The sequence below is a fragment of the Vulpes lagopus genome, chromosome 7, assembly GCF_018345385.1.
Source record: "Vulpes lagopus strain Blue_001 chromosome 7, ASM1834538v1, whole genome shotgun sequence".
In the NCBI taxonomy this organism is placed as follows: domain Eukaryota; kingdom Metazoa; phylum Chordata; class Mammalia; order Carnivora; family Canidae; genus Vulpes; species Vulpes lagopus.
In genome coordinates, this window is record NC_054830.1 from 54165448 (window position 1) to 54182667 (window position 17220).

At 50.9% G+C, this 17220-nt stretch overlaps 1 protein-coding gene across 1 annotated transcript in view; it reads left to right on the top strand.

Annotated features, from left to right (window-relative positions):
• Nucleotides 1-11330, top strand: part of WNT7A (Wnt family member 7A) — a 65714-nt gene extending 54384 nt beyond the window's left edge. The window contains exon 7 of the mRNA XM_041762427.1: nucleotides 10442-11330. Coding sequence (XP_041618361.1) covers nucleotides 10442-10921 — 480 coding nt within the window. The 3' untranslated portion in view covers nucleotides 10922-11330. The remainder of the gene's footprint in view (nucleotides 1-10441) is intronic.
• The last annotated feature ends 5890 nt before the right edge of the window (nucleotides 11331-17220 follow it).

Genomic DNA, 17220 nt, shown 5'->3' on the forward strand with positions numbered 1-17220 from the left:
CCCAGTGCTGCCCCCTGGGTGGACACACAGTACCTCCCATTCACCCTGCCCCAGGATGGGCCTGCCTGCAGAGCAGGGAGGGCAGGGACCAGGGACACCCAGAAACTGCCTTCTCTAGGCTGAGCAGCTCCAGCTCCTCTGGTATCTCCTCTGGGGTCTCCAGCTCTTTCCCCTACATGTGCTCTGTGTCTGTCCATCTGCTGGGGTGTAGCTGAGTTCTGAAAATCACATGGCAATTGCCTCCCTTACTGTGGGCACCAGACCTCAGTTAATATGACCTCAGGCTATTGGCTTTTTAGCAGTTTATTAGTTCCTGTTGAACTTGTGGTTATCTAAAGGTTTCCAGTCTTTCTCAGATTTGTGCTTTTGTAATCTTTTTTCTTTTCTTTTTTTAAAGATTTTATTTATTTTTTCATGAGAGACACAGAGAGAGAGGCAGAGACACAGGCAGAGGGAGAAGCAGGCTCCAATGTGGGACTCGATCCCGGGATCACGCCCTGGGCCGAAGGGAGGCACTCAAACACTGAGGCACCCAGGTGTCCCTTTTTCTTTTTTTAATGCCAAAATTATAGGTGTTTACCTCACTTCTGATCGCTTTCAAGCACTTGAGTCTGTGGAAGTGACTGAATCCTGCCTGGGACTCTAGTCATATTATCTCCTGTGGGCACCCAGGCTGACCGGGCCAGATTTCAGTGGCACCAGAAGGCTCCCCAGATGCCCCGGGCTTCTCACTGTGCCTGGAATTTCCTCATTATGCCCTCCATGCATGCTCTTCCTCTGGCCTGGTCCTTCTTTGGGTTCCTAGTTTCAGTGCATAGTCTCCGTGTCCATACGAGAGGCCCGTGAGTTGCCCCGGGCCCCCAGTAAACTCCCCAAGGGGCATTCACGAAGTATTGCCGATTTTCCCCTCCCGACCCCTCCCACCATCTTTGTTAGAGCCACTGTCCTCTCTGGCTTGGGCTATAGGGCTGGTTTCTTTCCCCGTCTCTATCCTGCCACTCTGAACTTCTCTAACCTAATTTTTGCTCTGTCTGGAATGATCTTTACAGGTGTCATTTGGCCCTTGCCACTTCCCATGTGAAAGGCCCTTGTGGCACCCTTTGGCTTTCCTGCCTTCTGGATGGACACACAGTCCCTCCCATGGGGCATCCATCCAGAGGGCATTGAGTGTCCACCCTGAGTGGCCAGCCCCCCATCCCTTCCCATTTCTCTCGTGGGCAGGCCACATCCCTCCTACCTCCAGGCCTTGGCATGTGCTATTTCCTGGTCTGAAATGCCCTTTTCCCATCCTGCTGTGTTTGGCTGATTCTATTTGATCCTTCCTGTTATCTGGCTGCCGGCTCAGCCTTTGCCTTCTTGGGGGGGGACTTCCTGGAGCTGCACTCAAGAGCAGCTACCCTTAGGACAAAAGTTTTCTTTGCATTCTGTTCCACTTCTTCATAGAACGCACTGCTTTGCCATTAGATTCAGGAGGATTACTGTGGCTGCTCCCGGCTTGGATCTGCAGGCCCAGAAAACGCAAGGATAGCATCTCCCTGCATCAAGGCTTTTCAGTAGCAGGTGCTCGATGCAAAATGAGCAAGTGAATGAACATGCGTAGACATGTGCTAAGGCCTTCTTTCTGCATCCTACTGGTCAGTACCTTCTCCATGCCAGACTTTATCTGCCAGAGGCTGGGGAGGTGGAGGTGAATGTCTGGCCTCAGTCTCTGAGGAATGTCACAGGGGGGTTCCTCCAGAAGCAGAGGCCAGGATGGAATTGCAGGTCAGAGCTGTTCATTAGGGCTCACCTGAGGGAAAGGGGAGGAGCAGGACTGGGCTGGGGGTTGCTGCGATGTTGGCCGGACAAAGCCTTGGGAGGAACTCTGGAGCAGGTACTGCCCATCAGAGTGGCCAGACCTGCTGTTCCATCTGTCCCCACAGCCTCGGGCTGCAGCCCACCTGGGAAGGCTGTCGTTCTGCGGCAGGGACAGACCCTGGAGTATCTGATAGCAGGAGGGCTGTATGCCGATTCCACTCCCGGTCCCATGATCTGCTGGAGTGTCCTATAGGCTCACAAGACCCAATGGTAAAGATTCAGGGATTTGGGAGCCAATTGTTAAATCATGTGTAGCTTAAAATCAGCCATGGTAGGAACATTTATCCCAAAGAGATTAGCAAACACTACAAAACAGGGCTCCCCCGACCCACCCCCGCAAGCCAATTTCCTAGCATGACACTAGCTGTAGCTTTGATGCAAGACTTCCCTAGAAGAGGCATCCGAACGGTACATGTCCATGTGCACCACAAAGACCTGCTGACAGGTGGACAGTCACCGGGCCGAGGTGACAGGTACTCCACAGCCCGGGACAGCCAGGAAGACCATAAGGAAGTCACTGACTGCCTTGACAATCAAGGAAGGCTTTGTGGACAGGGTGGCTTTTTCCTGACATGATAGCATATTCAAAAGGTACGAAAGGGAGGCTCCCCCCTCCCCAGGCCCCTGGCACTGGGAGCCCGCCACCCCCCCAGAAGTGGCCGCTCTTACCAGTCTCTCATGTATTCTTCCAGATATATTATTCTGTGCTCTTAGTAACACCCATGCACGCATCTTTTCTTTCTCACACAAATGAGCTCGCGGTCTGCGTACTCATTCTCTTTCACTGCCTCATTCTCTTTCACAGCTGCAGAACATTCCAGTTTACAGAAGCATCAACTTTATATAATCAGTCCCCACGGGTGGATCTTTTGATTCTCTGGGCCTCTCGCTATTTCGGTTAATGCCTCTGTGAGGCATTTGGCCACTTGGCACATGAGCCCCCCGGAGGGTCCATATTTCCAGTGGTAGACTTGCTGGGTTGAGCCCCGTGATGGCAGTAAAGGTCAGCGTGATAAGGGGCAGGGGGCAGAGCCAAGGGGTGGACAAGGACAGGCGTGGGAGTCCAGGGGAAGGGGCTCTCTCTCAGCTCGCCCCAGAGGGGTGGCGGGCAGCCGCCGGGGTTGCCCTCAGACTAGGAAATTAGGGAGAGTTTAGAGAGGGACTGCTGTCCAGCAACCCGAGGAACGGGACAGAGTGTGGGGTAGCCACATGACTAGGAAGGACACATTGGTTACATGCTACACCACGGAAGGACCTTGCAAACATTATGTTCAGTGAGGGAAACTAGACACACCAAAGGCCACGTGTTGTATGATGCCATTTATGGGAAGTGTCTAGAATGGGCAAATCGTGAAGACAGAACAGTGTTTATCTTTTTAAAAAAGATTTTATTTATTTATTCATGAGAGACACACAGAGAGAGGCAGAGACGCAGGCAGAGGGAGAAGCAGGCTCCATGCAGGGAGCCCGATGTGGGACTCAATCCCAGGACCCCGGTATCACACCCTGAGTGAAAAGGCAGATGCTCAGCTGCCTGGCCACCCAGGTGTCCTTACAGAACACTATTTAGTAGCTGCCTGGGACTGAGGGGAAGGGAGAAATAGGGAGTGACTACTAACAGGAGTGGAGCATCTTTCTAGGGAGATGGAAAATGTGGGGCCCAGGGGGCAGCGAGCAGGAGGTGTACCTGGCAGGACTTGCCTCCTGCCGTCTCATCTCACACCAGTGCTTCCACTGGTCAGGCCCACCTGGAAGTGACAGTGGCATTCAAACTATCCCATGACCGATACGCACCAGGCCCAACCTACCAATCACCAATAGCAATGGTCAGGGGCCACATGGTCTCCCCCGCACGCGGCAAGAGGCAAAAGTATGGGGAGTGGTCTGGAGAGACATACGGACACACACTCTGACCTTGCCTAAGTCCCTCCCTTTCTCTGAGCCTCACTTTCTTCACCTGTGAAATGGGATGATAATATCCATCTCTCAGGGAGTGTCAGGAAAATCGGGTGCCGTCAGGGCTCTGAAAACACTCTATAGGTTATGGACCAGTATGGATACAAAGCTAAGACAGAGAGATGGCATCAGAAGCAGCCTTGGGAATCATCTAGTTCAGACCCTTGAGTTCAAAATGGGGAAACTGAGGGCCAGCAAGGGTACCCGGCTAAAGAGCAGTGGAGACAAACCCAGTCTCAGCACTGGAGACTGTCCCTGCATACAGCTTTCTCTCCTGAGATCTTTTTTTCTTAAAAATAGACTTTATTTCTCAGACCAGTTTTAGGTTTGCAGCAAAACTGAGCAGAAGGGACAGAGATCGCCCCTGCGCCCACCCGCACAGTTTCTGCACCAGAGTGGCACGTTTGTTACAACCAGTACAAGATCTCTGTGAATCCAGAATTGTGTTCCTGGCCTCCCCATCCACTCACGATAAAATTGCATCTCCTAGCTGACCAGCAGCGACAGGTAGAGAAGAGAAGGAATCAGGTAAAATGTGAACCCTGGAGCAGCCACTTCTTTCCCCCCAGAGTGCCCCCCAGCCCACTAATCTGAGGCCCTCATTGTGTTCGGAACCCAGGCCACCATTTGCCCAGACACCAGAGAACTCCATGTTCTCCAGAGACACTGAGACAGCAGACCCTGGGCCTCCCAGATGGATTTTCCCCTTCACTTGCCTTTTGCACTGAGGCATCTCTGCATCCCAGGATGGTCAAGTGGCAGATCCCGAGCAATCTTAGGTGGCTGCTCTGTAAGCTGGGACCCAGCACCTCAACCAGGGACATAAAATATTAACATAGGTCCGTAGCAGCTGCTCCAAGCCCTCTGATGACCCCTCCACACATCACGCCTGCTCCCGGGGTCCTCCAGACTCCTCCATCCAGCCAGGCAGGGCCTCCCAGACCCTGAACATTCAGGGTGGTAGCTCAGGCTTGCTGCATGCTGGTCGTGAAATAGTTTGAATGCAATCCCAGGACCCCGGTATCAATCCCCGGTATCAATTCCTGTTGGCGAATTTACCTTTGGCCATTTCCTGGGCACCTACTCTGTGCCAAGCACTGGGAAGGTGCATGGGGTTGTGTCATCTTGGAGCCTGCAGACCCTCCAACCACGTGTCACTTAACCACAATCCAGACTCTTCAAGTGTAGAGGGAGCCCTGGAAGTCCCTCTGGACAGCTGAGAAGCTGGTAGCCAGCCTGGCCTCGAGGGGTGGGGGCAGGGAGTGCAAAGAATGTGGCTTTGTCCCACACTTGTTTCCTCTGCTGTTGTCCCCTGCCTCGGGGAGAGGGCTGGGTGCCCATCCGGATGCCCGTCTGGGTGGCCAGTTCTGGCCAGGGCGGCTGATTATGCCCAGCTTAGTGTGGATATAATGCAATCACTGAGGCTCTGAAAATGCAGAGTTTGCAGGGTTAACAGGCTGGCCATCATCTGATTAGGGGCCCACACAAATACTACCATGGCCTCGGGCCAGCTGTGGCCTCACAGGAAGAGGGAGGCAATGTAGGGGAGGCTGCATGCAGCGGGAGTGGCAGCTGCACCCAACCTGACCCTGGAGCCTGACCTCTGGCACTGGGGCTCCTGGCCCAGCATCCGCCACAACAAAAACAGTTGGTGTCACAGCCTCAAAAATACAACCTATTGCTTTTTTCACTAAAACCTTCCAGTGACTTTTTAAAAAACCAGCTCTACTGAGGTATAATTCACATACCATACAGTACACTCATTTAAAGTATTTAGCTCAACACTTTTAAACATATTCTCATATGTTAGACCATCATAATATTCTAATATTTTCATTACTTCAGAAAGAAACGTGTACTCTCTAGCAGTCACTCATTTCCCCCAGCCTCTTCCCAAACCACTAATCTACCTCCTGTCTCTATAGATTTGTGTATTCTGGACATCGCATATAAACACAATCATACAATTTGTGTCTTTTGTGTCTGGCTTGTATCACTGAGCATAATGCTTTCAAGGTCCATCCATGCTATAGGGTGTGTCAGCACTTCATTCCTTTTTATGGCTGAATAATGTTCCATTGTGTGGATGTGCCACATTTTGTTTATCCATTCATCAGTTGACAGACAGTTGGGTTGTTTCCACTTTTGGCGATTATGAAGAATGCTGCTGTTCACATTGGTTTACAAGTTTTTTGTATGGGCGTATGTTTTCATTTCTCCTAAGTGTATACCTAGGAGCAGAACTGCAGGGTGTCATAATCTGTTCAGGCGGCTATAACCATGTACCACAGATTGGGTGACTTATAAACAATAGACATTTATTTCTCACAGTTCTGGAGGAGGCATACCAGCATGGTCGCCAGCCCTCTTTCTGGTTCAAAGCCAGCTCTGGGGCACCTGGGTGGCTTAGTCAGTTGAGTGTCTGCCTTTGGCTCCAGTCATGATCCTGGGGTTCTGGGATCGAACCCTGCATTGGGCTCCCTGATCAGTGGGGAGTCTGCTTCTACTTCTGCCTCCCTGGCTTGTGCTCTCTCTCTCTCTCAAATAAATAAAATCTTAAAAAACAAAAAACAAAGCCAGTGCCTTCTTGTTGTATTTTCACATGGTGGAAGGGGCCAGGGGTCTCTCTGGAGCCTCTTTTGTCAGGCATTCATACCATTCATGACAGCTCCACCCTCATGACTTAAGAACTTCCCAAAGGCCCTACTTCAACACACAGATTTGAGAAGGGGGACTCAAACATTCTGGTCATAGCACTGGGCCATATGATAACCCTAAGCTTCACATTTTGAAGAACTACCATATGGTTTTCCACAGGGCTGCTCCATTTCTCCACACCCTTGCCATTACTTGCTAGGCCAGTGTTTCTTCTATCAGCCATCCTAGAGGGTGTGAACTGGTATCACATTGCAATTTTGATTTGCATTAGCCTGGTGCCTAGTGATGTTGAGCATCCTTTCATGTGCTCTGTGGCTCTTGTACCCATTGCATTTTTATAAATTGTGAGATATAGCTTATGTGCAAAAAAGCACACAGGACATCTGTGTTGATTTAAAAGAATAATTATAAAGCATCCAGAGACAGCCATTGTCTTGATTTTTGTGGCCCTCATTTCTTTACTTCTTATTATACTTTCTACCTCTGTAGGTGCCCCTGAACAATACAATCCAGTTGTATTGTATTAAAAGGACATGTGTGGTTTTTTTTTGGGGGGGGGGGCTGCCTACCTTTGAACTTTATGTAGATGAACTCATTCTGTGGAAGTCTTTTACAATTGCTTTGTTCCCACTGTATTTATTTTCCTTTTCTCCTAAGATCGATCGATTTACTTATTTATTTATTTATTTGTTTGTTTGTTTATTTATTTATTTATTTGAGAGAAAGAGAGAAAAACAGAGATAGCATGCATGGGAGGAGAGGGAAAAGCAGGCTCCCCCCACAGGGTACCCAATGCGGGGCTCAATCCCAGGACCCAGAATCATGACTTGAGCTAAAGGCAGACGCTTAACCAACTGAGCCACCCAGGCGCCCCTCCCCACTGTGTTTCTGAGCTTGACCTCTGTGATGTGCTTTGCTGTATCTGTTCATTGTTACTGTCTTACAGTGTCTCACTGAGTGCACCCCTCAGCCTATCCATCCCACCACGGATGGACATATGGAGAGTGCCCAGTGTGAAGATACCGTGCATCCACCCCCCTGGGCACTCTCCATATGTCCGTCAATACTGCTGCTATGAACGTCTTTGAGCCTGTTTGCTGCGCACACAGGCATTCCAGTCTCTCAGGTGTATACCTTGGAAGTGAAATCTCTGAGTTGTAGGTCAGCGCATCTTAGAGCCGTGCACTGTGTGTACACCTGCCAGCTGTGATGAGGGTTCCAGGTGCCCCACATCCTCAGTATTGTCAGAATCCATTCTGAGTGTCCCCAGCATGTCTTGTTGAGATCTCCAACTGCACTAAAGCCTCAGTCAGCCGGAACCTGCTGCCTAACCCTGCCCCCAAAGCACATTGCCACACCCCTCTTTGAGCCCTGCTCTTTCCCACGCTTCTCAGGCCAAGGCAGGAAGGAGAGCTGGACACTTTGGTGCTATCTCCCCACAGACAACCAAAAGGGACATGTGTGTTTTTTTTTGGGGGGGGCTGCTCATCCAGTAGCAGCTGCATGTGTGTGCGGGTCCTGTGAGGGCACTGTGCACAGTAGGTGCTCTCACACTAGGAGGTGTCCTGGAGTCAGAGCATTAGCCACTGGAATCTCTGTCCCTGGACATTCTGGATACTTGTGGTGTTGCTGGCTCATTGAATTGCAGATACCATGGTTGAAACAGGGTGTGCTCCCTTCCTGTTGAGTCCGTTGATCCATGCACTGGTCACCTCCTCCTAGAGGCAGAGCTCTTAGGACTGAGAGGACCCTGAACACGAGCCCATCCTTGGAGACCGGGACCTTATCTTGTTACTACCTCTGTGTCCCCAGGACCCACACTGGCCCAGGCCCAGAGAGAGAACTAATGATTATTTTTTGGACGTCTGATTCTGGTCCAGTGCCCTGACTTTGGCCTGAAAAGATGGAATTGCCTTCATTCCATGTCACAGTGAAGGCAACTGAGGCCCAGAGAGGGTGTGACAATTTCAAAGTCATGAAGCAAGTAAGCAGCCACCAAGCAGTTGATTCACAACCCCCAGCAATAAGACCCTTGTCTCTGAATGCCCTCCAGACCAGCTCTAGGACTTCAGTGAGCCTAGCTTCTACCTCATAAGATGGTATCATACCTACCTCATGGAATTAAGTAATGCCACATACAAAAGCATGACCAGTGCCTGGACAGGTGATTAATAAATGTTCAGTCATCAGTCCATTTTTTCCCACTAGACAACAGGCAAAGTTAATTTAACAGTCCAGATGAGGGCCATGAAAATGCTCATATGTTATGATGCAGAAACTATGCCCACTAGTACATCCCCATCCCCATGCCTGGTACACAGTAGGAGCTTCATAAATGTCTTTTGGGATGAAATCAGGCTGAAGAGGATGAGGAAGGAAGAGAAGCTTTAGTTCCACTGCCTTCTATAATAGAGTTATAAAAAGAAAGAAAGAAGAGAGGGAGGGAGAGAAAAAACTTTAAAAACCCCATAGAACCCAAAAGCTTGAAAATAACCTAGATATCCAGTACCATGGGGGGTTTGGTAAATGTTGCCTTCTTTGCTTGCAGGGGTATTCCAAGGCAGGGGTCAGCAAAATACGGTTCACAGGCCATCTGTGGCCCACTGCCCTTGTATGTAGAGATTAACGAAACCCAGCCAATAGTATCGCCTCTCCTTGAGCTTCCTATCAGTGGAATCGCATAGTATGTTCTTTTTGGCATCTGACTTCTTTCACTCAACATTACATCTTAGAGATCTGTTCTTGTGTGTATTAGTTCACTCTTTTCTGTTGCTGCCAAGTATTTCATTGTATGATCACTACTAATTACAATTATCATCTCCATTTTGCGTACGAGCAAACCGCAGCACAGAGGACTCAAGTAAGTTGCCCAAGGACACACAGCAGGTTCAGGTTAGATCTGGGGTTTAAATCCAAGGTCAGGTATCTTGTGCTTTTTGTTCCTCATACAGGATGGCCTCTCAGTGCTATGGTGATGGGAGCCAGAGGGGAATTGGGATCTCAGAAGAGGCATTCCTTTGAGCCTTTAGGTCACAGAAAGCTGCCCGGGAAGGTTAAATCAGAGCCAGGTGTTCCTGACCCCATGGGTTCACTGTGCCTGGCAGATGTCATAAGTGGTCAAAGCAGATGACCTTTTAAATATATACTCGAGGTCAGGGATACAATATGGAGTGGTGGGGACTGTGGCAAATTGAGGAATGCCAGCCTGTGAAGGAGACGGTTGCTGGTTCAGCTCCAGGGCTTGCTGCCAGAGATTGTGGTGAGCAGGACAGCCATGCTAGCATTTGTGGCCAGCTTCCATGCTAGTCGGTCAGCGCTCAGCTGGACCTGAGTACCTTAAATGATTTGAATCTTGCCCTGGAGTTGCCAGATGCCTTTTCTGTTTGCCAGAACCAACCAACCAACCAACCCTGGAAGTCTCTATCTGCTGGTTTTTCTTTTTTCTTTCTTTCTTTTTCTTTTTAAAGATTTTATTTATTTATTCATGAGAGACACACAGAGAGAGGCAGAGACATAGGCAGAGGGAGAAGCAGGCTCCCTGTGGGGATCCTGATGTGGGACTCGATCCCAGGACCCCAGGATCGCGACCTGAGCCCAAGACGACGCTGAACCCGCTGAGCCACCCAGGTGCTCCTCTACTGGTTTTTCAATGTTGGTGCAAAAATGCTTTTAAGCCTGTGCAGGCCAAAGGGAACCCCTGTGTGCCCTGGACTGGCCTGACTGATCTCAGCATCTATCTCAGGACCAAATAGCAGGACCGGGGGCCAGGAGAACAAATGGGTTCCAGGTAGAAGCACGGCACAAAGGCTAGAGGTGAGAGGGATTTGTGGCCTGACCACAAAGAATCACAAAAAGTCCTAGCTGGCTAGGTGGAGGTGGTGGGGGGTGGGGGGCGTGGGCAGGGTGTGGGCTGCCGCAGGCCGCCACATGCAGTGACTTGCGCTGTGCTCTTCCCCGCTCACCCCTGCAGATCCTGGAGGAAAACATGAAGCTGGAGTGCAAGTGCCACGGTGTGTCCGGCTCGTGCACCACCAAGACGTGCTGGACCACACTGCCACAGTTCCGCGAGCTGGGCTACGTGCTCAAGGACAAGTACAACGAGGCCGTCCACGTGGAGCCGGTGCGCGCCAGCCGCAACAAGCGGCCCACCTTCCTGAAGATCAAGAAGCCGCTGTCCTACCGCAAGCCCATGGACACAGACCTGGTGTACATCGAGAAGTCGCCCAACTACTGCGAGGAGGACCCGGTGACGGGCAGCGTGGGCACGCAGGGCCGCGCCTGCAACAAGACGGCCCCGCAGGCCAGCGGCTGTGACCTCATGTGCTGCGGTCGCGGCTACAACACCCACCAGTACGCCCGCGTGTGGCAGTGCAACTGCAAGTTTCACTGGTGCTGTTATGTCAAGTGCAACACCTGCAGCGAGCGTACCGAGGTGTACACGTGCAAGTGAGCCTGAGACGACGGCGCCGCCCTAGGGCCAGGTGGGCGCCTCCAGCTGCAAGGCAGACTGCAGGAGGGACCGGACAGCTCCCGGGCTGCAGTCACCCTGGCAGGTCTCTTCAGGGACCTCCACGGGGGGAATGCTGAGCTTGTCTTTTCTGCTATGGGGACACTTCTCCTGGGTTTTCAGCAGGTGCCCAAATGAAAGATCTCCCCAGAGCCCTGGACTGTTCTCGTCCGTAGCCACTGCTGCTCCACCCCAACCCCAGACAGCGCCCACCCAGGGCCCTCCTCGGCTGGAGCAGAGCCTTTCGCACCAGGAGCTCTGGACCCTGGGGCCTCAACATAGCAATATTTAACAATTTATTCTGATAAAAAATAATATTAATTTATTTAATTAAAAAGAATCCTTCCACCTCGTCGGGATCCGTTTTCTGCAATCAACGTGGACCGCTTGCTTTCCTTGCGGGATAATTTTGTCACTAGGACAAGGAGCCAAGTAGAACTGTACATAATTATCCTTGATGCAGATATTTCTACTAGTTGATTTTGCAGGTACTCCCCCCCCTTGCAGCACTAGATGTTTAAGAGCAGACGTCCTTTATACATATATAGATATATATACACACACGTTTATATTTTTTTGCTGTTTGCTGCTACTTATCCAGAAATTTAAGATGATCCAGATTTGGAGACATCTCCCCAGTTATGATTCCCATCCTTTAGTCCTCCCCAGATCAAATTTAACACCAGTAGAGGAATCCAGTTTGGAATACAGAGAGAGAGGAAGGGTAATAATAAAACTCCCAGCAGTTTCCATCTTTTGGAAAGTGAGCCACTGGATAAGAGAGAATATTTTGTAAGAGACTATTTTTATATGAATATTTTATTTATATTGAGTCTGCCTGTATCATTCCGTGGCCTGTGCTTCTTCTTAATTCTGGTACTTGCTTTGGGGTAAGGAGGAGTGAGGCGTGGTCCCCATGGGGACCCTCACATAGCTGGGTTCTCGAGTTCTGTTAGCCAGGTGGGCAGAAGCGGCCCCTGGATGCCTGGGCTGGGGTGTCATCAATATTACCTGGGAAAGGAATCAGATCCCCAGCCAAGGCCTTTTGAGTAGGGTCACTGAGCTGTGACCTCGGGATGAGCCATGTGGTGGGCAGGCCCGTACCCTTGGCATTGGGTGACCATCACAGAGCTTGATGATTCGCCATTCGGCAGAAACCAGCTCAGGGAGCCCACTCCTCACTGGCACACCCCTGCCATTGCTGTGTGTCCCGAGAGGTGAGGCATAGTCTTCAGTTATGGGGCAGAAAAGTTGGGGTGAGGGGGTCCCGTGAGCAGCAGGGCTCAGCAGGGCTTCCTGGATGTCGTGGTCTTAGGGCAGACAGGCAGAGAGGTGTGGACAAGGCCTCTCTGCTCTGGGTCCACCTGTATCCAGTGCCTGTCAACCTGGAAGGCTCTCCTCCAAGAGGCTGTGGGTGTTCTGTGTCCGTTTGCATTTCTGTGTGCACGTGTGTGTATGTATGTGTGTATGACCTTGGGGAGTCTTGGGGTAGTCATGTGACTTTGCACCATCAAGTACCCTTGGGGGGCTGATGTGCCTACATTGTGTGTGCTCGTGCATATACTCATCTATGTGTGTGTCTCTCTCCATGTGCCTGAGAGATGCAGGGTGGTGTGTACATGTGGGTGTGTGCCTATGCATCTGCTGGTCCCCAGGTGTCTCTGCTTGCGGGTGAGGTGTGGTGTGAGGCAGACTATAGGGACCTTTGGCGATTGTGTTGAGCCACCAAGAGATGGCACCTCTGAACTCTGTGCCCACAGACACTGGTGAAACTCAGATACCTCTGAGACCACAGCCTAATGGCCCCATGCACTGGGCACTCTTCCATGTCTAGGCTGTGTTGGACTCCCCAATGTCAGCACTGGGCCTGGATCACAGCATGGACAAATAAAATGGCTGGATGGTTGGTTGATTTCTTCCCTTGGACCATTTATTTCTTCTTTACTTGGGTGTCGGGATGGGTAGGGATGTGAAGGGCTGAGTGGATGGATGGGTAGCTGGTTGGATGGGTGAGTGGGTGGGTGGATAGGGGAATAGATGGGTAGATGGGTGGATGGGTGAGTAGATGGGTAGATGGATGGATGGGGGGTGGGGGGTGGGCAGTTAGGTAGGAGAAAATATACAGAAGCTTCTTACAGATCCCATGTCACAGTTTATCTCTGCCTGAGAAAACCAGAGTCTACCATGAGCGAAGAGAGTCCCTCTGTTCCTGGCCTCATGGTGTCTAAGAATCAAGAAGGTTCTGACAAAGCCTCCCTAGATACCCTAGAAATCACCTCCATGTCCTTGCCTACTATCCAGATGGAGAGTGTGTCTGGCATGAGGGCAGCCAGGCCTTCGAGAATATCTAGGTTGGCTGCCAGTGTGTCACCTGGCCCCTTAGCACAGTTAGTTTCCAACCCTGGGGCCTGCTCCCTCTCTGAGGTCCCCAGCTCAGTTGGGCTCTGAATCTCAATTTCTCCATCTATAAAAGTAGGATAATAATTATGTCACGAGGTCTTCCTCACACTGATGACTGTATGGCACTTTGAGTTGCAGAGCAATGGTAGAACAATAAATATTACTATTATCATGTATTACTATTCTTTCCATAATGATAAGATTCTTCAAACACAGCTTATGCTAAAAAATATTAGGCTCTGTGTTGAGCAAAATATTTCCCCCTCTTTGGTTTATTCCTAAAGTGGCTTTTCAACAAAATAGACTTAAAAAGACCTAAATCTTAAGAGACTGAATCAAAATTTTACATAAAAATCTCCCACCTTTTTGGTATTTTGCCAAATACCATGAGGATGGTGTAGGCTATAAGCTGAACTTGGCTTTTGGGCCACCAGCATGCAGCCTCTAATTTGAACCAAAGCTCCTGTTTTATCTTATTTTATTTTATTGTTTTTAGATTTTATTTATTTATTTGACAGAGAGGGGGACAGAGAAAGAGAGAGAGAGAGCATTTGTGCACACAAGCAGGAGTGGCAGATGAAGAGGGACTAGCAGGCTCTCCTCTAAGCAGGGAGCCTGATGTGATCTTGATACCAGGACCCTAGGATCATGACCCGAGGCAAAGGCAGATCCTTAACTGACTGAGCCACCCAGGTGCCCCCAAACCTCTCATTTTAGAGATGGAGAAACTGAAGCCAAGAGAGGGGTAGGGCTTTATGCAAGGCCACACAGCAAGTCTAGCAGAAAGACCAAGCTGGGCCTTGTGCCTCCTGGGAAAGTCCTTTCACCAACAGTGGTGCACTCTAGCAGCAGTAAAGTAGTTTGGAGGCTGGTTTGGGAGGGATAAAGTTCCTGTTTGTTTTCAGACGTACATATGTGTGCATACATGTGTGGGCATGCGCTCACACATCCTCTGGACTTAAGTTTAAGCCTAGTTCAAGGCTCCACAGGGCAGGGGCAGGGCCTTCCCAAGGACCCCAAGGGGATAGGCCTGCAGGGGGTGCCCTGGCAGCTGGCTAAGGGAAACCCAAGTCCTCCCATTCTCCCCTCCCCAGAGTCTCACCCTCCCCACCCCTGTCAGCTGCCCTGTCGTCAGTCTTGAGTCTTGTTTTCCTCCACTCCTCCATCCATCAGCATATCCCGTTGGTCTATGTCACAATATACCCAAACATGACCACTCTCCGTGGGCACGCCCAGCAGCCATTTGGTGGCAGAGTCTGGCTACATTTGCGCCATGGCGGGGTCTTCTTCTCCCAGGTCATGTTGCTTGGGCATGTTTCAGCCTCTTTTGCAGTTGAGAGTGGCCAGGGGACTGGGCTCAGATGGCGAAGTGGGGGTGACATGCTCCCTCCCAGCCCCTCCGCACCTCTCACGCTCTTTCCCTTCCAGAGCGTGACACAGCCACCCCGGGGCCCTAGAGTATGGGCAGTGGAACCACAAAAGGAAGGGCTCTCAATGGTCCCTGAATGGCCACTTGGAGGAGAGCAGCCTCCTGATCAGGAACACCGACAGCAAGATAAACACCTCTTGCCGTGGAAGCCACTGAGATTTTGAAGGTCATCTGTTAGGACACAGAGCCCCTCCCTCCCTAAGCTGTGGCTGGTGGCCTTCCTTCTGTGCCAGTTCCTGTCCTGCCTCCAGGCCTTTGCATATGTGGTTCCCTCTGACCTTTGCATGGCTGGATCTCTTTGGTTACTAAGACAACTCCAATGCCAACTCTTCAATGCCAACAACCCTGGCTTCCAGCACCCTTCATCTGCCCTTTTTGTTTCTTCGTGGCATTTGCCATGATATTAAATGGTCTTTCTCTCTTACTAGAGGCTGTGCGATATAGTGGTTAAGAGTCTAGAGCCAGATGCCCGGTGCTCAACCTGCCTCTATTGCTTACTGCTATGTGGTTTAGAGCAAGTAATATAACCAGTGCCTGTCTTTCCCCATTTGTAGAACAGGGGCGGTTGTAGAATCAGTGTGGTGTTGAACCAACACACGTAAACTGCAAAACACAACGCCTGGCATAGTGTAAGGGCTGAGGAGGTGTGAGGCTTGGGTATTAATATGTTTATTGAGTTTCATGAGGGTAGGACTTCATGCGTCTTGGCTACCGATGGGTCTCTGGTACCCAGCACACAGTTGGGTTAATAGATCTTTGTTGAATAAGAATGACCGAAGACCTAGAGCCTGTTCGCAGATTCGCTGGGTCCCCACTTGGGCCCAGGCAGGGGGTGGGGGTGGTGGGCGCAGGCAGGCTTCTGGAGTTAAGGAGCCAGGGGACAGGAATTGGCACGTCCTGAGTGCCGCCTGCCTACTCGGGGCCAGATGGGAGTGCGGAGACAGATCAAGCTCTCTTGATGTGATCGCAGACACATCTGCTCCCTTGACAAGGTGGCCACTGGTTGCCGCAACGACACTCCTGGCCCCAGAAGAATGTGTTGGAGACAACGGGAGAACTCTGTAGCCATCTTTCAGCTTAGCCTCCAAGATGGTCAGCCACCCCCGACCCAGAGAAAGCATCATGCCACATGCTCGTGTGTGTACGCACGGACACACAGTCTCACACAGACACTGAGCGAGAGACCCAAGGGCCTGGCACGTGGCCAATGGAGGGACCAGGCACTCACAAAGGGGAAGTGCAGGCACACATCTGCCATGACTGGAGCCCAGACGGACCTCACTGACAGGCTCTGAGAGACTGGCCACCCCCAGGGGTACAGGGTCACACTCACAAGATGTACACCCAGAGGCTGCTCACAGATTGAGCAACCTGTCTTACCTGGAAGCTGGCTTGATCTTCACCATTCACCTTTAATCCCGGGCATTTGCTTGGCAGCAGACCCTGTGTGTGTATGTGTGTGTGTGTGTGTGTGTGTGTGTGTGTGTGTGTGTGTGTTGGGTGCAGGGGCAGGCCAGGAAGCAAGGGCATGCGAGCTGGAGGGCACTCAGGGCCATCTCCCTCAAGAGAACATACCCAGATGGGAGATCATGGAGTATGAAGAGAGAAATGACCCATGAGGGCCAAGAGAGCACCCTCTGAGCCAGAGCTGTGTGAGCTGTCTGACCTCACACAGAGGAGTGTGCCCGGGTGCAAAGCCCCTCTCTCCGTCCAGGACCCTGGACTCCAGTTTCAGCCCTGTCCCTCTTCTTGTGGACAGACTGGGCCAGGGAGGCCCTTCCACTGGCTGAGCCTCAGCGACCCCGCTGTAAAGTGCATGCTAATCCCAGGCAGGCCTCTTGCGGCTCTCAGAGCCCACGGTAGCTGTGACTAGCCACGGTGGCTGAGACCCCACCAGCACTGCCTCACAGCTGGCCTGCATTCTGTCCCCATCAGCAGGTGGCTCTGGGGCGGTGAGGGGCCTCTGCCGGAGATGGGTCCCAGAGGGGGATTCTCAACGTGTGGCTCGTGGACCTCTCCCAGGATTAGGAGATCAGAAGGTCATGACCGTTTTTATGGTAATACTAACACACTTGCCTTTTTCACACTTGTGCACTCATAGGTATACAGTGGGTTTTTCTAAAGGCCAGATGACGGGTGCTAGCACAGGAGGCTGGATGCAGTGGTGGACGTGAGCCTCCAGCCGACTTCAATGAAGCCAAGCATGGAAGAAATGGGCAAAAATGTAAAACAAATGCCACTTTTCCCCACTGTTTTATTTTATTGGTTTTAAAACATAGAGCTATTTTCATTTAAAATATGTTATTTGTGTAAACACAGTGGGCTCATTCTCATTTAAAATGAATACATGAATATTTACATTTTTTTCTCAGCTTCAATTTCTATTATTGTAACAATTAATAGATAACCTCCC